This window comes from Epinephelus fuscoguttatus, linkage group LG10, assembly GCF_011397635.1.
Source record: "Epinephelus fuscoguttatus linkage group LG10, E.fuscoguttatus.final_Chr_v1".
NCBI lineage: Eukaryota > Metazoa > Chordata > Actinopteri > Perciformes > Serranidae > Epinephelus > Epinephelus fuscoguttatus.
This window is the reverse complement of record NC_064761.1, coordinates 18,137,781-18,159,785: the sequence shown is the minus strand read 5'-3', so window position 1 is coordinate 18,159,785 and position 22,005 is coordinate 18,137,781. Positions and strand designations below refer to the sequence as shown.

The 22,005-nt window shown below is 41.2% G+C and overlaps 1 protein-coding gene across 4 annotated transcripts in view; it reads right to left on the bottom strand.

The window, feature by feature from the left end:
• LOC125895591 (receptor-type tyrosine-protein phosphatase C-like) overlaps positions 1-21,702 on the bottom strand; it is an 81,337-nt gene extending 59,635 nt beyond the window's left edge. The window contains exons 1-4 of one of the 4 annotated variants that reach the window (XM_049587543.1): positions 21,614-21,702; positions 21,426-21,518; positions 10,831-10,984; positions 4,887-4,922 (exon numbers count right to left, since the gene is read on the bottom strand). In XM_049587543.1, coding sequence (XP_049443500.1) covers positions 4,887-4,922; positions 10,831-10,870 — 76 coding nt within the window. In that variant the 5' untranslated portion in view covers positions 10,871-10,984; positions 21,426-21,518; positions 21,614-21,702. Of the gene's footprint in view, positions 1-2,021; positions 2,280-2,491; positions 2,554-4,886; positions 4,923-9,564; positions 9,635-10,830; positions 10,985-21,425; positions 21,519-21,613 lie in introns of those variants that run through there. The other 3 variants (XM_049587545.1, XM_049587546.1, XM_049587552.1) reach the window with 3 other exon arrangements.
• Between the last annotated feature and the right edge of the window lie 303 nt (positions 21,703-22,005).

Sequence of the window (22,005 nt, the reverse complement as noted above, 5' to 3'; positions counted from 1 at the left end):
CTGTTTGTTACTCTCTCAGAGACTGTTGTGTTAAAAACAAGAAAGCTACTCACTTGCTGTTTGTTCAAGCATCATATCGTCATTCACATCACTGTGGAGAAAAAAGTGAAGATTGGTTGAATAAAACAAAGATTTATATTGAATATAACAATACTAGTCACTGAGCTATTAATAAACTTAACCGATGTGGGGGTGTGAATTCCTGATAATGGACACCTCGAAGGGCATTATCCCATTTATACTATGGTCACTTACCAAAGAAATAAAAAGTAATACTATTTATCTATATTTTTATGCTTTTTGCAATCAAAATATTATTTTTTTCACAAGCCATAACTGATCTTCCCTGATAACACCTGAGGGTTTATCTGTTACCTGGAACAATCAATACCTTAAGGTTCTCATGCAATGGAAACATTATTCACTGCTGCAGTTACTAGGAAAAACTTTAGATACAACTTAGCGATGGGAGATATTTGAAGTCCACTAAGCTCATAAAACCCTTGGATCAGCTATTAGCCAGAAAGCTAACATTATGCTAGCAGGATTTAAAGTCAGTAACATTGCATATGGTTGACAAACTGTGAATATAATATGACGGTATGCTTAACAACAAGACTAGATAGTTATCCAGCCATGTCATTGTCCCCAAATTTCACGATAAATGGTACACCATGTGTAATGTTACTGTTCACCACAGCCTGAAGTGGTATGTTGAAAAGCAAATGGGATGTGAGATGATTGCTTTGGTTCAGTCTCCATCCCATAGTGTTCAGAGGATGAGGCACTAACTGCACTCAGTGTTGTACAGTGTCAGATTTCAGGCTGGTATTATAGCCAGCATACTGATTTAGAATGATAGTCAGACTGAGCTACCCAGTAGGTGTCCATTATGAGTTTTTAACGCCCTGCAGCCGGTCAAAATCAAGTAGTCACCCAGACCTTGGTATAACAGAGGTTATCAGCTTCATAGTTATAGGTTAGAAGGGGCATGCTACATCTAGTAGGTTCAGAAAAATGCTGTCAACACATTAAGTGGTCATGTTTATTGTCAGGAGGCTTCCTCAGTGGCTGTAGTAATTATGACTGGAGCAAAGGAGGAAGTCAGTTGAAGTAACGTTAGTATAAAGAGTGAGACTGTCTGCGTAGGGCGGAGGTCGGGGTGGTGGATGGGTCAAACAAACACCAGGGTTTGTGTCCCGTGTCAAACCAAAAGCCATCGCTGACTTATTTTAAGTGACGTATGTAAGTTCATCACACTATATTTGTAACAGTCTTATTTTAATCCAAAATCATAATGTTTTCTCTTAACCTCACCACATAGGGTTGGCACCTAAAACCTAATGAAAGTGAAACAGCTCCCGATGACAACTGATAATGGCCATTTAATGGGTTGATAGCAGTGTCCTGGACCTATTAGATGTAGCAGGCCCCTTCTAAGCCGTACTGTATCTGTGAGGCTGATAACCACTGATGAGGCCTGTTAAATCAAGTGATAACATTTTAAATTGATGTGACAGTCAATCTGATGCAGGTGGTGAGATGTAAAATGATCTTTACTTTCTGGACTTTTTGTGCCATGGAATGTAGATCTTGTAGACCACCACAACCAAGGCCACGGATGCAATGATGAAGACGACCAAACGAGCGATGAGAGCTTTGATATTGTCTGGAAAACAAACAGTTTTAAAAACAATTAGCCCAAACTAAAACATGTTAGGTTGTGTCCCACCTTTCCTGTTGTATCCCCATGTATATTTCACTGTGTGAAGATTAAGAAAAAGGAATGACAAAATATGAATGTTTGATTATAAAATTTAAAATACAGCACATACATATACATATTTACCATGCACCAGTGAACAATAACACAAACCATCACAAACTGTCACTACAAAAGAGCTCAATGGCTAAAGAAAAACAATCTCACTTTATGTAATAAGTTTGATTTGGTGTCACTCTGTCTTGACTTTACCTTTTACTCTTTGTTTACTTTTCTCATGTGAATTATTTTTACTCACTCATTCCAGTTGTCTTCATTTTACTTTCAGTGCTGGTACAGAGTGTTTCATTGCCAGCATTATCACGATATGCAACACTGAGCTCATATTCAGTACAGGGCTTCAGGTGTTTGATTTCATGTGAGGTTCCACTGAAGGACTGAACAGTGGGTTCATTTTGGCCTTTTTCTGTAATGTTTATAATGTAGTTGCCAGGGGTAGAGCTTGTCATCATGTCAATCCTGAAGCCAGAGGTGATGGGTGCAACATTGTAAGAACCTGCAAAACAAAATGAACAGAGTTATAAAATCTCATAGTTAATATAAACCTCCTGATGACATCTTTCAATCTCAGACAGTTTGTTCATGTAGATGTTGAATGTGAATCCAAACACACTGTGCAAATGTATCTTCCCAAAAAACACTGGAAACCAGTATAATAAGTACAGGAGTAAAGATAAGGTTTATCTGAAAAATAATACTGATACTCACACTGTGAAGGTGGAGGGGCCTGTTTGGTGGCTGGAGAACACATTGAAATGAGATTAGAAAAGGAAATGACAAAATATTAATCTATGATTATAAAACTATAAAATGCTTTTCCAAAGCAAGTAAAGCAGGTGCCTGTATTTTGTGAACGTCTTGTAACCTGGTCCTCAGCAGTGCCAGTGTTAGTAACCCTTGCCTGTGTTTATATTAATATCACAGTCTTATCACAGTCCTCTACAGAAACAAATAGAGGACTTGTACAAGAGAAATTTCCAATCTTGGGTGGGTCACTGTGTTGTTGGGCGTGGTGAGTGCAGGTGAAGTCTGGCTTTGAGTGGTGTTTGCCTGAGGGTCTGTTGGCTTGGTTGTGTTTGAGGGTGGGGTGTTTGCAGGAGAAGCAGCAGAGGCTGTAAGATGGAGAGCATGCTGGAGATCACCTTCAAGTACAAATATTTTACTGCCAGTAGTCTTACCTGATATAATGCATGTATCAGCTTTATCAAGCTGAATGCAACACTAGTGATCCCCCAAAAAACTGTAAACTGAGGCTGAATACGTTACCAGACGTGGTAGATGAATTAAGTTCTGCGCTTGGGGAGATTGAGGTGAGGGTTGGCGAGGTGACTGAAGGTGTGTGGGCAGTTGCTGAGGTGTCTGTAGGCATGACAGTGGTAGCTGTCATGGTGCGCGGTGGTAAGGTGCTGACAGTTAAGATGGTTCCTGAAGGTAAAGCCGCATTTGTGGGAGTGCGTGGAGGTAAGGTGGCTGAAACACCTGCATTCCAAGGAAACAAAATCAGGCCAAACACAATAACACAATGCTAGTTCCTACTTCATTTAAAGGTGCTACATGTGCTTTCCCTCCAACGATGATGACCACATAAATCCTGTTTCCTCTTGTTACAAAGATGGTCTTGCTTCTTATCAATCCTTCCCCTCGCTTATGTCTGCTACACTTTCCTTTTAAGTAGGAAAGAAGAGGTGAGAAAGAGCGTAGTGGCACTAGGCAAGAGTAAATGTCTATTCAGATGTGGAAGGGCAGAATGATGTGTTTAGTTGGACTCGACTGAGCTTTACCTCTAGCTGTGAGTAAAATACTTCCTGCTTTTGGACTCAGTGTGGTCTTCCTTTGCCAAAACACTAACAAGGTTGATTTAAGGTGGCCAACCTTTAAGGCCCAGTGTGTAGGATTTAGGGGCACAAACTGGCAGAATTGAAGTACAATATAATAAGTATGTTTTCATTCGTGTATTATTGCCTGAAATTAAGAATCACAGTGTTTTCATTAGTGTAGAGTCGTTTATATCCACAGTGGGAGCAGGTCCTTGGCTATGGAGATTGCCATGTTGCTCTGCCATGTTTATACAGTAGCCCTAAGTGGACAAACCACACACATGGCCTGCAGGCCATTTGCCTTTTCACATTGGCCTCCCCCCATAACGAGAATGTCACAAAAACAGGGATTTTTTATTTAGTTTTTTTCACTGGTTTAAATCACCATGTCCGTTTGTTTTGGGGAGGAGACCTGGGGAGACCAGAACAATGAACACAGAAGGAATTCTAACGGGGAGAATTTTCATCTGGTTGCAATCTGCAATCCTCACCACTAGATTCCACTGAATCCCCCTAAATCTTACACAGTAGACCTTTAACAGGGTTGTGTCAACAATGTTACATTGATTGCATAACGTTGCGTCAACAGCCACCTAGCATAGCTTCTTCACAGAGCAAGTTTGTGTCAATAAACTGTTATAAAATCAGACTTGATGAAGAGCTTATTTGAAAGACAAGTTTGACATCAACTGTGATGACACGTTTCTGTAGCTTTCTAAGATAAACTGTGGCATAAACCTTCATAGTTTATTTCTATATGAAGCCAGAGTTAAGTGAGTGAGATGAAAACTAATTTTTCGAATTTTCCAAACATCGTCACGTTCAAACTGATTCTTCTTCTTATCACTGATGACAGTGGAATACCTGCTATCAGCAAATATTAGCATTCATGTTTCACTGGCTGGATAATCAGTGACTTACTTGTTCCTGTGGTGGAAAAAAAAAGTTGCATCCGCACCACACTGAGCACTTGCAAAGTTTGACTCATCTAAATCCTAACAACACTCAAACTGCTGCTTTTCTCTAATTCTGACTCTGATGCTGTAAATTCTCCAGACTCCACTCATTTGAGAATAAATATCATAACTAAAGATCTCAGATAACGTATAGTGTGACAAGTATAGTAACATCAGTGCTGATATCTGTCTTGTTCCTAACTTAGATTCACTTTGCAGGCACTTCAGACAAGGTATAGCACAGTCGATGTCATAGTCACAGTTAACATTTTATTCATTATAACAACAATTAAATGTTATACAGTAGGTTACTTCTGTATTGCCACTCACTGTTGGTTGTTGATCCTGAATCAGCAGTGGATTGACCTGGAAAGACAAAAGATGAGCAAATAATTGCACTTTTTTCCTCATTAAGGAATACAGTGTAGTGCATAGAATGTGCACAAAAAGAAAAAATTAAAAACCATCAACAAACAGTGATTTGTTCTTTATGTGAAATTTTATTAGCTTATAAGCTTATCTGACAGATACAACTCTTCCAGCAGGGCCGAAGCATCATCAGGTCAAAAAGAGGATAGCAACTATTTTTCATGATAGCCCCGGCCACGAGCTACTTAAATGACACTTGCAGTTTACTCAAAGATGCCTTATAATTTTAATATATTTAAAGTTTATATGTATGGATATAAAATTCAGTTATATTACAAAATACTATCTCTCAAAGACAGAAATTTGGATAGGCTTCTCAGAGGTTACTCAACTTGCTTTTATTATGGCTAAAATAATAATCTTTTTACAAGTTTCATTTGTACAAAAATAAATATAAATGTAAAATAAATGTAAAATCTCTGGAATGAAATAATGATAGAAATAATGTCTCTTCTCTATTAGAAAAATCAACTTGTAAAATAATAGCTATCTTTTCAAGTCTTACTGGACAAATAAATAATTAAATATTATGAAATAATGTTCTAAATAATACCTCTTATGCATTAGAAAATCCAACTTTGAGGCCCCCGGCACCTTTATTAGACACAGAATCATATGTGCCAGCTTTGCACACGATGTACTCAGCCTCCCATATGTCCCGACCGGGTCAGGATGGTAAGTTGGGAATTTTTTCTGCAGTTCATCTGTGAAGCTGCACTTGCGCTTTTGAAGCTTAGAAGCTGAAGCTTAGAAGCTTAGAAAAATGCTGGGCTGCGGGTGTCTGCTGCTTCCTCGTTGTGAGTGTTGAAGATCCGCCAATAAGGCAGCCTCTCGGGGTTTACACACACACACACAAGGAAAACCGGACATTATCATCAATTTATAAACACCCCCCGGATGCCCCGGACAGGACGTGAAAAGTGGACACGTCCGGGCAAAACAGGACATTTGGTCAGCCTAGATTTAGGGTCTGGCCATGAGTAATGAAAATGGCCCAATTTGAGGGGCGGCACCAAGCATGCATTTGTAAATATCACTGCACGCAATTGGATAACACTACGACCAGTCAGAACAATACATGGGGTGACATATACCCTTAGCTACCAGTGGAGCTAACTGGTAGATTAGACTCTCGCCGTATCCGGTTGGCAAAACAGCAAAGAAAAGACTCGAACGCTGTCTTCTGTTCCTCTTTTAGAGAAAAAGCCAAGTCTAACTCGTTCATTGTAGCGGCCAAAGTCGTTTCAAACAACTGGTGTTCATCCGTAGCCATCTTGCAATGTTTACTGACTGATTCCGGACTTCTTGTCGCAGCGCTGTTGTCATCTGTTTAGCTTGCCCTGGCCCGCCTACATCAGATACACGGATGTGATTGGTGCAGCTCTGTTTCATGGGCATAGATAATGAGCATCATTACTGATTGCCAGAGTGACTCGCTGAGCAAATTCAAATTGTGCTCTGGTGAGAACTCTGGATTTCCAGGGTATCTGCATGAGGCAGCGCTGTACAACCTGGTTGCTATGACAATGTGACAAAGAACCATACTTGCTATTTCAGAAGGCAAACCGCTATTTCCTGCTTTGCACTGAATCTCCCGATGGCCTTTCTCTCTCATATCTTCAGTTTTAATTAACAGAATTGACAGCAGGGAGCAGGCAGAGGAAGTGTTTTGACTTGCCACAACAAATATGTCCGATTTCGGCTAAAGGTAAAGACAGATGTTCATTTCTCCTTTCCGTTATGTTGTTGGATAATTATCCTAACAATCCAAGCCTATCTATGTGAAAAAAATGCACTTTTGGTGGACGTATTTTGACGTTGTTTGACGCTGTCTGAGTGCCCTAATATTTAATATAGCGCCTTCACAGGCTAGTAGATCAGGAAATAGGGCCCAGGTTGAAAAAAATGTTAGTTCCCCTTTAATAGCCACAGCCATGCGAAATGGTTGCGTGTGATAACAACTGTTTCTGTTGGAGAACCTTGTCAATGCGAGACAGTCTAATGAGTGGTGGAGCGGGCACAGATATCGATATGTAAACTGAGTGAAGGGTGTTTCTATGTCAATTTATGTCGCACTGTGGCAGTGTAAACAAAGCTTGTGCTTGTGCGTCCAACTCCACAATGATTGAGAAATGGAAAAAAGTTCATCTTATCTTATCTTAGGATGCCCCAGACCCCAGTGGGTTTCCCACGGAGTTAAAATAAGTTGCCCCACTTCTCCTTTTAGCTTACATAGAAACACTCAAAAATAACATTCTTCCACCCACACTCCACCAGTCATCGATTACATTATTATTGTATTATTATTGTGGTTATTAAAAAAAGACCCACTCAATTTCTCGTCTTACAGACCTATCAGTTAGAGGAACTGTAATGGTAAAGTGTTTTTTAAAGCCATGCATGCACTTTGCCTTGAACTGTTCTTCCTCATATTATTTCCGATAACTAAACTGAGTTTGTTCATGGCAGACAGCAGTCAGTCCAATTTCAGTTTGAGACAGCTGTTTAATGTAATCTCTACTAAATCTGACATCTATCACCAGAAGCAGTATGCCAAAAAGACTTTACTGATAGGGTACGATTACGAATACCATACACTTAATGGGTATGAATTAGGCCCTTATTTCATTTAACTAATCGATCTTATTTACACCAATCCAACTGCCTCAGTTTATACCAATTCTATCCTCTGATTATTTTCCAGATAGAGACCAAACAAGGAAATAAATTAGACCATCTACTTTTTGTCCTGGGTGAAGACTCACTTTCCACATCTCTTAGATGAATAACAGTATGCAAAGTGTCACACTGTCTCACTTTATGCAGATGATCTATTATTGTATGTTATCAAGCTGCCTTGATTGTACCTGAAGTCAGTTCTTGGAGAATTTGGAAAATATCAGGGTAAAAACTTAATTTAAACAAAAGTGAAGACTCCCCCATCAGCAGGTATGCTAAAGAATACCTAAATTGACATTTAATCTTTCAGCTAATTCATTTACATAGTTACATAAACTAGATATACAACTAATTGTAACTCAATCATTACACATTTTAAAAAAGTGCCTGTATTTGTAAAATCTCTATTCACTCATCTTTATCAGACAAAGGCTTCCAAATATGGTATGACATGAGTATACGTAGCATTAGGGACCTGTATATTGATAATGCTTCTGCCAGCTTTGAAGATTTATCCAGAAATTTGGCCGGACTAGTATTGTGTTTTTCCTCTTTATTTACAAATCAGGAACTTTGCACATAGAGAGGTTTCCAATTTTCCAATACTTCCTCATTATAATGGCTCTTTCTAGGGTTCATCCCTCTTCTCGTTGCTCAAGATTTGCCTTAATACAGTTTAAAATGCTACATTGGCGACACTTCTCTTAAAGAGGACTTATTATACTCATTTTGGGCCTTTGTATTTTTTTTTGTTTTTGTTTTGTTTAAGATATTTTTTGGGCATTTTTAGCCTTTATTTGATAGGACAGACAAGCGTAAAAGGGGGAGAGAGAGGGGGAGTGACATTCAGCAAAGGGCCACAGGCTGGAGTCGAGCCCGGCCGCTGCGGCAACAGCCTTGTACATGGGGCACCTGCTCTACCACTAAGCCACCGATGCCCGAGCTTTTGTATTTGATTTCTGGACTCATATAGAGTAACTAATCACGATTACCTGCTCACAAAGCTTTGTAGATCTTCAGGATGCTGTGCCTCTCGCACTGCTTCCTTATATTTCCTGCATCCCACGAAAATGGTCTGCGTAATTTACTCCACCCCCCGGCCCTCGCCTCCTGCAGACTATCTTTATGATTGGTCACACTCCGAGACTTTGAAGTTTGCAGAACACTGCCCGGCATGCCTAAACATGCCCATATAAATAAATCCGGCGTGCGTCACGGACTACACTGTTTAAAAAAGGATTGTAAAACACAGCGTGCAGAGCCATCCTAAAGAGCTTGCAGGGCTCACTTCCAAATGCACGAACCTCATTATTTGATGTGTTGGCATTGTTCAACATGAGTATGCAACATTGTAACAACATTTACAGGTCAGAAAAGAGGAAAAGCATAATAGTTCTCCTTTAAGCTAGAACCTAGTCCTCTCTGGTCATTCATCATTGCCTTTTCCCTCCCTATTTGCTAGACACTGAAATCTGTTTAAATAGAAGGATGTAATCTCTCCATCAAACAGATTTACATTTGAAAAATCGGATCTCGATTGAGAGATTTTATAAAACCTTGAACCCATCAATAAACTATATGAATGGTCTACCTGACCTGGAACTATGGACTCATATCTCTACATGTGGTCTGTCCTACATGTACCTGAATACACTGTGATGCAAGTGTTTTTTGGGTACATATCTGTACCTTAACAAGATAACCTTAATAATATTATGTGTTGTATGATAAATGGAAAAATCTCTGTAGATATAGCATTTTAAAAAATCAGCTTTTCTACATCCTAAAGTCTTAAAGATGACAGATACAGTCACATGACTTCACAAAACACTTTTGTCTTTCCTTTGTCCTATTATTTAAAAAAAAGTTCATGACGTGAAGATAGAAGATGGTTACTTACAGTTGGCCATAACAATGATTCCAGCCCAGAGCAGCAGGATCTTGACACCTGCCATGTCCAGGAGTTAGGGTGTGTATGGCCACACACCATACAGTATGATCAACAAATAGGATGATCAAAGGGGCAGACACCTACCTCATCTCTGGTTTTGCTATGCTGCTGCGGACAGGAAGTCCTCTTTTCTCTAAACTTTGCACCTCTTTGCTCAACAGCACTGTTCGATTTATGTGTTTTTTGCTGAGTGCAGTGCACCTCCGGTTTCAGACTCAGGGTTTAATCACAAATAACAGACACAGTAAAGGGAGTAACAGTAAATGTTTAGTAATCTTTACACCCTTTTACATAAGCAAGGGGGGCAGAATATTGTGAATAATATATACTATAGTATATATAGAAACATCTCTCAATACTGAGATAATGATTTTACCACACATTTTGAAGCCTCATGCATAGTGTGCCTCTTACAGATGGATGTAATCACAACACACAAGTACTCCCTAATATTCAGAAAGTCTCAAAATGTCCTCCCAAAACTGTACTGATTTTGTCTCTTTTTAGGAACATTTAGCACCAGTCTGCATGCATTTCCAGCACAATGGTGAAACTCCGAATTTAAAGGGAAAGCACTGACATTTCAGGTCTGGGTTCAAAGGAGAGAGAATCAGCGCTTGTTTGGGTCTTTTTTTTCTTCTTTTTCTTTTTTTCTTTTTTTTTTAATTTCCCTGATCTAAGTATATGCATTTTAAGAAGTTTTGAGAGCAAATATTGGACAACAGTAGCTTTAAAACCATGTCAGTGTTCTTTCTCTTAGTCTCCTTTTCGGTGTCTCTCTGCTTTACATACCTGCTTCTGCTCTCTCACATCCTCTTTTCTCTCTGCCTTCAATGTTACATTGATTGCTTTCTTTGAAAAACCACAGAAGAGGGTGAAAATTAGTGGCTGGTTCGATAGCTGTATATCTATAGAAGTCTTTTAACCATATGCTGCTCCCTCTGGCATGTTCAGTTTGTCGTAAACAGGAAAAAGAAAAGGAAAAAGGAGAAGAGATAGAGCCATGGAGGTAAATAAGAAAGGATCAACTTAAGGCTTCAGAAGGCAGCAGCTTACATTCACCTAACATTACAGCTATCCATCATATAGCCCCGTGTTTGAATATGAACAGCATCTAGTAGTTTACCAAATAATGTTTTGTTGACTCTAGTGGACTCAGTGGCAGACGGAGGGAGGGTAGCTGGAAAAAGGTCCAGTGGCAGCGCTGGATCTTACCTGTGTAACAGCAGCAACAGAAAGTTTGCTGATCTGGCATGGAGGAGTCCAACACCTGGAGGTGGGGTTTGCACTGGCTGGATTTGGGTTGCTGCAGCCACTGATGGGGGTCAGTTTGCAGACCTCATGCCCGCTCTCCTCTTGGTGAGGTGGTCTGTCGTGACAGGAAGTGAGGCAGACAACATAGTGGGATTCCAGGCTCCAGCTAACATTAGATACATAAATGTGAACATGAAGCTGCGAGCCTTTGGCATCAGTAAGCAGAGGAAGTAGACTGTTAGCAACATTTTCTCTTCATCTCTGAAACATCTCTTTGATACTGGCGCATGTTTTGTTTTATTCATTCTCAGACTGTCTTGTAGACCCTCTTTTTGATAAGTCTGGGTTGCTTTGCAGTGTAGATCAATATTTTCTCACTTCGACCTTGTCACATATCAACGCTTGGTCATCTACTTTCCATTTTTGGTCATGAACTTTCCATGTTCAGATACATACAAGGTACCATGGGTGCGATAGTTGTTGATGTTCTGGGATGCCGTGTCAAGTTCTGCCTGTTACATGCATTGCCTTCTTTCTAAATACACTTTTTTTCTTACAGGAAATGTCTACATACAGTCTCTTGCTATGTCGGTACAACAATGCCAATTGAGCACGTGGTTGCGTTTAGCCAACAAAAGCACATGGTTAGGTTTAGGAAAAAAGAACAGGGTTTGGCTTTATAAGCTTACGGGACATGAACACCACTCTCCTGGGTGAAAGTCGGTGGTTATGGGACCCATCCACCACGTCCCTCCCACTCACCACACTCAGACTTACATCGCCGTAATTTTCGTTCTTGTTCTGCTGTGTGTCCCCCTGACGCCACCGAGTGCCATTAAACTATAACGGCAACTGGCCGCTTATCATGCCAACGTGAAAGGACGACTTTGTTCGTCAGTGTCCAACAACTTTAGGAGTGAGACCAGGTTGTGTATGCAGTTGTTGCCAATTCTGGAATAGCAACTTTCTCTGCACAACTCTACATCATTAATTCTAGCTTTCACCAAAGGGACGTGCACACACATCTGCATTTGTGGAGCAGCCAAGATGAACACCATCTCTCTGAAATGACCTGTGATTGGCTAAAGTCTCTTGTCACGTGATTCCAGGCTCCAGCTAACATTACATAAATGTGAACATGAAGCCATACACCTTTGGCTTCAGTTAGGAGAAGGCTAAACTATTAGCAACATTTTTTCTCCATCTCGGAAACACTTAAGTGAAATTGACACGTTTTGTTTTGCTTATTGTCAGACCCTCTTTTAGACTTATTTTTTGATAAGTCTGTCTTCCTTTTTTAGGGCTGCTTTGCAGTGTAGGCCAACACATTCTCACTCCAACCTCATCACACATTGGTGTTTGGTCATGGACTTTCCACGTTTTGATATTACATGCAAGGTACCCCGGGTGCGTTGGTTGTCGACATTCTGGTACACTGTGCCAAGTTCTGCCTGCTATATGCATTGTCGTCTTTCAAAATACACTTCCGTATCATGCGGACGTGAAAGAACAGCTTTGTTCATCAGTGTCCAACAACTTTGGAGTGATATCAGGTTGTGTATGCAGTTGTTGTCGATACTGGAATAGCAACTTTTTCTGCCATTAATTCTAGCTTTCACTGAAGGGACGTGCACGCACAGCTACATTTGTGGAACAGCCAAGAGGAACACTGTCTCTCTGAAATGACCTTTGACTGGCCAAAGTCTCTTGTCACGGTCTAGGTTTTCTACAGCCTGAAAGCAGAGCCAAGAAAGGTGCAGGGGTCTAGTTTTCTCTCAGACCACTTGAATTACCAAATGTCTCAAGTTTATTATGGGATTTTTGTCCAGTGATGCCAACATAAAACTTCCTACCTGAGCTTAAAAGCAGTTTTCCAAACCTGAGGGCACAATCAGAATATTATCTCAAATGGCAGTACTTGGATACATAATCTTTTATTTAGAAGTTTAAATGCAATTTGACACCTGAGGTTGTGCTGTAGCCCTGCGCTGGCGAGCTTGCTGTTTAGGCAACACTACTGTACAGCTGTGTAACGCTTTCTCTGCTGTGTTGTTACTGTGTTTGAGGTCATTAGCTCAGTGTTTATGGTCTCCTTCCTTCTTGCCTCCCTTGAGTCCCCCCTCCCCTCACCCTCATCCCATTCTGTGGGTTCCCCCCACTCCACCCACCCAAACTAACCCATCCCTCTGGGTCCTCCAAATCCCTCATGGCCAGGGAGCAGTGGGGGTGGGCACTGGCTCTTTCCCTGTAATGAACTCCACAGGGACTGCTGTTCAGTTTCATCACAGCAAAAATTGCTCCCATGGAGCCCTGAACACAGTGAAAACAAACAATAGTAAATATCTGGAATTAATACACGAGTTGTTTGGCACTTCCCAGCATCTATAGCCCCTCCCTCACGGACTCCTCTGCTTCAGAGTATAGAGATATTTATATGTTGCTAGAAACCGGCTTTGCATTTTGGGTGTAATGGTAAAAAAACATTTTTTGAAAAAGTGAGGGAGCATGCAGTTTATTCCTGCTGTTTGCCATACATCCCAAATCCATGCAGTCCATCTTGTGGTGAAAAGTCTTCACTGCAGTTTGCTTTTCCTGGTGAGTCCTTTTATAATACATAAATATGCGCTGTAGCAGAACGGAGCTTTGTTGAATGTATACTCAATGCATTTTGCCAATAGTACTTCTGTTTGAAGCTATTTAATGGAGCTGGAAATTAACAAAACATATCTGAATATAGCTTATTTCATGTGCCATCACATACTTTATCCAAAGATAAACATACCTGAGTCTCAAACTTTTGCTTTTACACATTTATCCAACTTTGTGTTTATATGATCAAATATGTTAATGCTCAAATTAAACTGTGAAAAATGCATCTACAAAGTTTTGTACAGATAGTTTAGTCAGCCAGCTAATATTCTTGCAAGTCGGAATGTGAGACCAAATTCTGCTGCAGGAAGAGTCTGCATCTGTGTGCATTTGCAAAGCTAACTTCTTGAGAAGAAGAGTACAAGAAATGAGGAAGGCCTGCACTCACTCTTTAAATAGAATCATGATTTTCAAGGTACTTTATAAGCATGTTGTAGGTGTGTTTATGTGTATATTAAAGAAAGAGCATGGAAGAAAGAGCAGAATAATCATTTGTCCCAGGTGATCTCTGAGTGTTCTGAGGCAGAAAATGGGGCCGTTCCAGAGGACATTGACTTAGATTTTTTTCTTCTTTTTTTGTTTGTTTTGTTTTTAGAAGCCTGGAATATCAATATTTTTTTGCACATTTGAAATAGCTTGTGGCGCAGGCTTGGCAATGGCAGCCTGAGCTTCAAACATATTAGTTTGCTGGGAGAGAAGAATCACCAGGGACAGTCTCCAAACACAAGCGGGAACAGCAGCACAGTCCTGTTCATCATTTGAAAGCTGCTATTGTTTGAACTTGAGTAACTTTAAACAGGTTAAACTCATATTTAGAATGAAACGGCTGTCTTGTAGGCCCGCTTGGTTTTCAGGTTAGAATATTTGTCAGCAGCTGCTCTCCAGGGAAAATGTTGTGAGGTTCAGGTAAAGAAAGACGGTCCCTGCAGTCATTTATCAGTTGGAGGCTGCACCCAGCAGGCCGCAACTGGCGTCACTCATCAGCACTGTTCCTGACACACCAACATATGTGGAAGCAGGCATACACACACACACACACACACACACACACACACACACACACACACACACACACACAGTAAACACCACACATAATAAGCATGTGTACGCTGGTGTAATGAGTGACTCTTGCTCTGCATGTCCTTAATCTGCAACCACCAGGCCAGCACAGAGGGGGCACAGTAAAGTACAAGCAGCCTGCAGTGAGCTGAGCCAAAATAAAAAGCCAAGTGGCTCACTAAACCCGTCAGGGGCTCTTAAAAGGCACGCACTGCTTCTTCCTTGTCCGTCCAGCAGCCCTACGGGAGGTTTATAAAACACCACCCTGCAAAACTAAACTCGGATGCATCGGTCCAGCCTTCCGGAACAGGCGTTTTCACAAACTGTAAACTATTGGAAACAAATGCCGTCTTAAATGTGTTCAAAAGAAACCTGATCCTCAGAGACACTTTACAGGTGGCCGGGGGTGTGTCAGATGTAGACAGCCTTCTCCAACACACACACACACACACACACACACACACACACACACACACACACAAAACACTTCTGGTTTTTGCTTCCTATGTGAGACTTCAGTCACCCCACCTCTTCCCCTCTGTCTTGACCAGACTACTGCCTGTAAATAGAGTGTGTTAGTGTGTATGTGTGTGCAGTATGTGTATGTGTTTTGGTGTATTTGTACATGTCGAAAAAAGGAATATAATGCAATGGTCTCAAACACTACCACATAGTTGTACAAGTATGATCATATGAAAACATATACTTAGAACAACAAAAATAAAGCAGTTTAATATGGCTTAATGTTCTTAATCTGTTTCTCTAAAAAGAAATCACTGTCCTGACTCCTGATGACATCATTCAACTCCCAATAACATCCAAAAAATCCCCCAAAAAAACCATTTGCAACTTTAAATTAGCGAATGCATTGACTCTGCGCTCGAGGAGTTAATTTGCATAATACAGATGTGATCATCTAAACTTTTAAGGACAAGTGCAAATCAAATATTTAGATCCTGCTGACAACACGCTGAATTAAAACCAGGTTTTATTTTCAGGTGGATGCTGTTACAGTCAAACTTTATCTGCTCCCTTAGATTTTTTTTTTTGGTGATAAACATCAGGCGGGTTTTATGTCCTCTTAAGTCTCCTATATTTCAACCGTATGCCAGACTTCCGAAAGGATTTCCCTCACTGTCACAAGCACATGTGCTCGGCTCTAGTAAAATAAGCACTCTAGCCATAAACTTGCCAATGAGCTGTCCCCAAATAACCACATCTGTCAGCTCAACTTAAACAGGCCCTAAAGAGTCACTTTTAAAGATGAAGGGACCTCGCCGGCTGCACATAGACTCAGTCGGAGACAATTCTTATCTCTGCCATGAAATTAGGAAAAGTGGATATCTTGGGAAACATTCACGTGCAGCTCCAGCATGGGACCTAAACTAAAAAAATACTTGAGAAATTGTTCTTAAGGATACTTTTCTCAAAATAAAAAGCTAAAAAAAAAACAACCCTTCCAGATTTAAGGTGCTTTCTAAATCGATCCGTCATGTTTTACTTGTTAAACCATACACTCATGCAACATTTTGTAATACTGCAGTTTCTCTCTAATTACCGTGGTACTAGAACTGACTCAGTTTTTATTACCAGCCAAGTTAAATCTAAACCATCACACACTTGCACACAACTTGAGCTCATAGGCAGTTCTGCATCTCACCTCATAACAGTAAAGCCCGGGACAATAAACTGATTGCTGGTCTCAAATTAAGGCTGTGCAGTTCTGCGTCTCAGGAGTGATTTAAACACGGCTGGCGTGAGATGAGCGGAGACCCTGTGCGCAGGGGAGAAGAGATTTGTATGAGTGTGAGTGTGTTGTGAAAGGGGGTCCTTGTTGTACCTGGCCATGCTGTGTTTCCTTGTTCCCACGGTCCTCTCTGTGCCGCAGTCAACCCCCTCCACCCCCTGTATGCGATCTCCTGCCTCCTGAGTACACTGACTTTACCTCCTCTGGAATTATGGAAACAAAATGTCCTCCTAAAACTATGAGGTTTAAAGGTTGCTGACTCAGGAGGAGAGGATGGATGAAAGAGCACACAGGAGGTGGGGGCTGCTGCCAGTATATCTGAGATAAGTTTCAGACGTCAACTTTAAGAAGAAGCTTAAAAATGAGACTTAAGATGAGGCATTGTCTGGTAAAATAACGGTAGTCGGTGTATTACTAGCTGCACCCGAAAGACAGGCGAGGAGCCAGACACACTTTTTCATGGTTCAAAAAAAAAAAAGAGAGGATAAAATAAAAACTTGGATCATCGTGAAATGCCGTCTGTTCTGGATATAATCAATAGCTAAAGAAGAATCCAGTTCAGGGTTGTCTCTCATATTTCAATCCCTGCTCTTCTGTGATCAATAAAAGTGAGCTGAAATCAAAGCGGGCCCTCTTTACTATTGTCTATTCAACGTTAGCAGACAAAGACTGAGGAGCCTTTGATCGCCCTGTCTGCAGGGCCCACAGCTAAACACAGACCCCATCCTCCCACTCCCACCCACCACCTCCAGGTGAGCAGTGTGTGTGTGTGTGTGTTAGTGTGTGTGTGTAGGCTAACCAAAATGTTTTTCGCACACATACAGAAGCACTCGCACAAAACAAAAGCACTTTTTATAGGAATCACAGAGAGGGAAGCTATAAGGTTGTGTTGTCAGCTGGCAGGTCATCACACAAGATGCTGGCCACTGTGCGTGTGTGTGTGTTACTGTGTGTGTGTGTGTGTGTGTGTGTGTGTGTGTGTGTGTGTTACAGTGTTGTGTAGTTCAGGGTTGTACTGCTCTTCTATTTGCTGCGCTATGTTCCTCTGTACAGCATTCAGTGGACACTTTGTGTCCTCTTCTGTCGTCTTCCTCTGGCTTTGTCCTCTTTGGATTGATCTTGTTTTGTTGTATTCTGTTCTCCTTTGTTTTACGTCTCATTCCTGTCATTTATTCTCTTCTGTCCTTTTTGGGTTTGTCTTCTTTTGTCCTTTTCCATCATCTCCTGTTTTGTCTCCTTATTCCTGTCATGTCCTCTTCCATCTCTCTTTTTCTCCTCAGTTCTTCATCCTCTGTCTCCTTCCCTCATCTTACTCTGTATTGCCCCTAGTCTCTTTTATGTTTCCTTCAGTTTTGTTCTTTTCTGTCCTCTCCAGATTGCTTTTGTTCTGTCCCAATCAATTTTTTTGTCCTCGCTGGTCTTCTATTGTCGTCTGTTGTGTTTTTGTTTTTGTCCCCTTCTGATTTGTCTGAAGTCTGTCGTGTCTCTTTCCTGTTCCGTCTTCTCCTGGTTTGTCTTCTGTCCTTTCCTCTTCCATATTTGTTCTCTTCTATCATGTCCTCTTTTAGTTGTCTCCTTCCTTCTTATCCTGTCCTCCTCTGGTTTGTCATCTGATCTTTTCTGTTCTGTTTTTATTTGATTCATTTTTAGTTCTGTCCTGTCTTCTTATGTTTTGTCTACTTCTAACTCCTTGTCTCCCGTCTTTTGTCTGTCCTTGGCCCGTGCTGTTCTGGACTTTTTTTTTTTTTTGCATTCCTTCTCCTTATGAATAATTGAGAAAATAATCATTAGTTTCAGCCCATGTCCTTTCCTCTTGTTCTGTCTCCTTGTTCGGGTCATGTGCTTCTCTGTTTTGTTCTCATATGTCCTCTTGCTGTCTTTAATTTTATACTGTCCTCCTCCAATTTGTTGCCATTTGTCGGTCCGTCTGTCCTCTCCTGTTGTGTTCTTTTCTATTTGTCCTTGTCTGTCTTCATCTCTCCTGTTTCCTCCTCTGTTTCATCTTCTTCTTTCCAGTCATTCCCTCATCTATTTTTTTGTCTTCTGTCCCTTCCTTTTCTGCTATGTCTCCTTCTTGTCTTGTCCTCCTGTATCTTTTTCTGTCTCGTCCTCATCTCTTCTCCGCTGCTCTGCTGCGTTGTGTGTTCTGTGACAGCTCAGAGGAGACACCAAAGCAGCAGGACCATTCGACTCTCAATGTGCACCTTGTTTACGAGTCCTTAACGACAGACAGCCCCACTAGATCCTTCTGTGTCAGAGGAGAAGAGCGGAGGATCTGCTCGGGTTGAATGCAGACACAATCCAATGATGACAGCCCACATGAGCACGCTCAAGATGAGCTTATTATATCAAGGTGCACCAGTACACACAGGTGCAGATTTTAACTGATGCTCTCTCCATCTGGCCACATGAGTGCATCACCACAGGATAAAGGCAACCTGTATGTCTCGAAACACAAACACTGTTGGAGTGATTAAAAGCTCACTGACTGTGCTTATTCAGAGGGAAAGTCAGGAGTCCATGCATATGTGTGCTCTCATTAGTGCTGGATGATGTCCTTTAACAGTCTTGTGTCAGATTTTGGGGCATCTTAATGGTATATAGTATTTGTAACTGCTTTCATTAATTTATAATCACCTCTATGTTAGAATTAGCCACTTCTACGGAGTCCGCTATGTTGCTCTTCAGTATCTCACAATGGACAATTAAACACTGGCTCTACTGTAGATATGTCCTTTTTGTTTTTCAGTGTTGACCACTGCACTTCTCCCACACGTTTGGCACATGGGAGAAGTTTCAGCTCTGCGACCTCATTGCTAGATGCCACTAAATCCAACACTGGACCTTTAAGTGTAAGCACTAATACAAGAGTGTAAATTTACTCCATTACAATTTAAAGTCCCGAATTCAAAATCCTAATAAAGTAAAAGAACCAAAACTATTGTCAGTTAAATATACTTAAGGTAACAAAAGTAAAAGTACTAGTTCTGCAGTAAGATGCCCCTTGTTACTGATTTAATACGGTGTATGACATTATTAGATTGTTATAAATAATGTTGTACTGTACTGTTGAAGCTGTTTCGATGTGGTAACCAACCTTGGGGTCAGGCCCCTTGAAAGGAGCCACAAGATAAATCAAGATCATGAGCTGATTAATTGGGAAGTGAAAAAAAAAAAAGAAAGAAAAAAAAGAAAGAATTTTTTGTGTATTTGCTAAAATCTTTTTGTGGGAAAATAAAGATAATTTCATCTCTTTGTGTCTCAAACAGTTGTTCTTAAAATCTTAAAAGTCTACAGGGGAAACCTCTATTTGGTATAACTGCTGACACCTCATGGGCATCGAAGGCGCTCCAACCAGACACTGTATTTTTTGGAGGTTGCAAGGGAAGAGGGTTGGTAAGTCCTGGTATAATCTTACATAATGTATTTTTTTTGTTACAATCTTAATCTGAAAAGTAATTGGCAATCGCAGCTGTTAGATAAATGTGATGGAGTAAAACATACTTTATCTCCCTCTGAAATGTGGTGGACGAGCAGTATAAATTTACATTGTACTACAAGTACCTCAAAATTGGACCTAAGTACATACTTTAGTAAATGTATTTAGCCATTTTCCACCACTGCTTTTTGTGTATCTGTATGTGTGTTTACATGCTTGTGTGCTGTTGCGCTGCAAACCACATGACGTGTGTTTACCCGAAGTTCTTAATTAACACCCTTGTCTCTGTTCCATCATTGTGACCAGAAAAGGTAACTCTCCCCAGCCTTTTCTCACCAGTGCGCCTGCTTGTTTGCTACTTGTTCTCTAACTTGCTCACCTGCCACATTCCTGTGTGTGTTTGTGGGAAACCCACATGTGCGAGTGTTTGTTGACTCTGTATGCTTGTTAAATGTGCTGTCACCGAGGAGTCGAGAACGCAAATGGACAGGAAGCCAAATTAAAATTGTGTACGTTTCCTTTCACAACCTGGTTTAGAAAAGGTGGAATCGAGTAACGTTTTATCAAAGGAAGTCGCAAACAGAAATGTTCAGAAAGTCACGTCCACAAAGTGAGAGGAGGCTGTTTTTATTCATTATTTATGAAGTGTACCGCCAGGTCTAATAAACACTGAGATGTTATTCAGATGCCTCAAAATTAATAGACGTCGTGAACTTTATAACATTCCTCTGTCGCGTTGTTGTGTAAGTCAGAGTAGATGTTCGGCACAGAATAAGAATCATGTGCATTTATGCAAGTGAGCAAACATGAGGCTGAAAGTGTGTTTTGTGAATTTGTTTAAAGGCCAATATTAGCATATAGCGACAGACAGGCCTGAGTCCTGACTTCCATTCAAAATCCCCGGTCCACGCTGGGTTCTCTAGTGCCAGTCAATCACCGCACACCTCTGAAACTGAACGTAGACAGACATGAAGAGAACCTTTCACACCTGGGTGAAAGGTTGTAACCTTTTAGCCAGTAGCTCTTCCCATGCTGTGGTAGCGGAGGGGCCTTGGTAAGCAAAAAAGGGAAATAAGAAGATAAGAAAAGTTAAGAACTCAGAGGCAGAGCAAGTTTTCCTCCCTCTATACGCCTAACCTTTAAGCCGAGTGCCCCCCCGTGACTCCTGGATTCCTGATTAGTTTACAGTATACTCCCAAATCAGCATAATAAAGCGTGTGATGAGGCTGATGAGATCTAACAGTCTGCTCTTGTTTACCCCGCCGCAGCACCAGCTCCTTCTCTGCGTGTGTGTGTGTCTGACCCCGAGGCACCAAGTCACTTGATGCGCCTTGCATCTCTCTCTAACAAACATTTACGCGCACACACATACACACACACCCACACAACCCCCCCACTGGTAGAAATCCTAGTTGTGCTGCCGGATCTCAGTGGAGGCCGGGAATCCACATCCCCTTTAGGCTAGTCCTGGGGTGCATTTACTCCACACACACACACACACACACACACACACACACACACACACACACACACACAGAAACAAACACAAGCCCATAAATACATGCATGTGCACACACACAGACGCACGCTATATCTTAATGAGAGAAGGAGATGGTACTGTGAAGGCGACAGCAGAATGAAACCTGCTCACCAAGGACTGACCTGTGGTTCAGGGGCGGCAGCAGCTCGGCAGGGAGCTCCTCTCCCAGCGCTGATCAGAGGGCTGCACCGCCGAGGCTGCTCACGCTGACGGCGCTGGAAAAACCAACTGATTAAACGCCACTGTCGCCTCAGCTCAGCTGCTATATGGAAAGAAAGCTTCCTCTCTTTTATATTTTTTTTTCACTCACTGTTTGTTTGTCAGTCTCCTTTGTTTTCTTTGTCCTCTGCCGAGACAGCGGTGCCGGTGGATTGGAGCTGTGAGCGTGAGGGATTTGTGCGTAATTAGCTGAAACGCTCACCCAAGCAAGCACAAAAAGTTAAATTTTAAACTTTTTGAACTATGCTCCTCTTTAACGGTATTTCACTGACACTCTGCTTCACTTCCAAGATCAAAACCTTGCTTCATGGTAGAAATATATTTTATTTGAGTCTTTGGAGTACATGGACAGCAAAACGGCGCTGCCAACTCGCAAGTCCCATTAACAAGTTGTGCAAACTTAAAATTGTGCAAAGCGTGTGCATGAAGAAAAGTCATGACTGTGAGACGATATGAATATATTGATGAAATGTTAACAGAGCG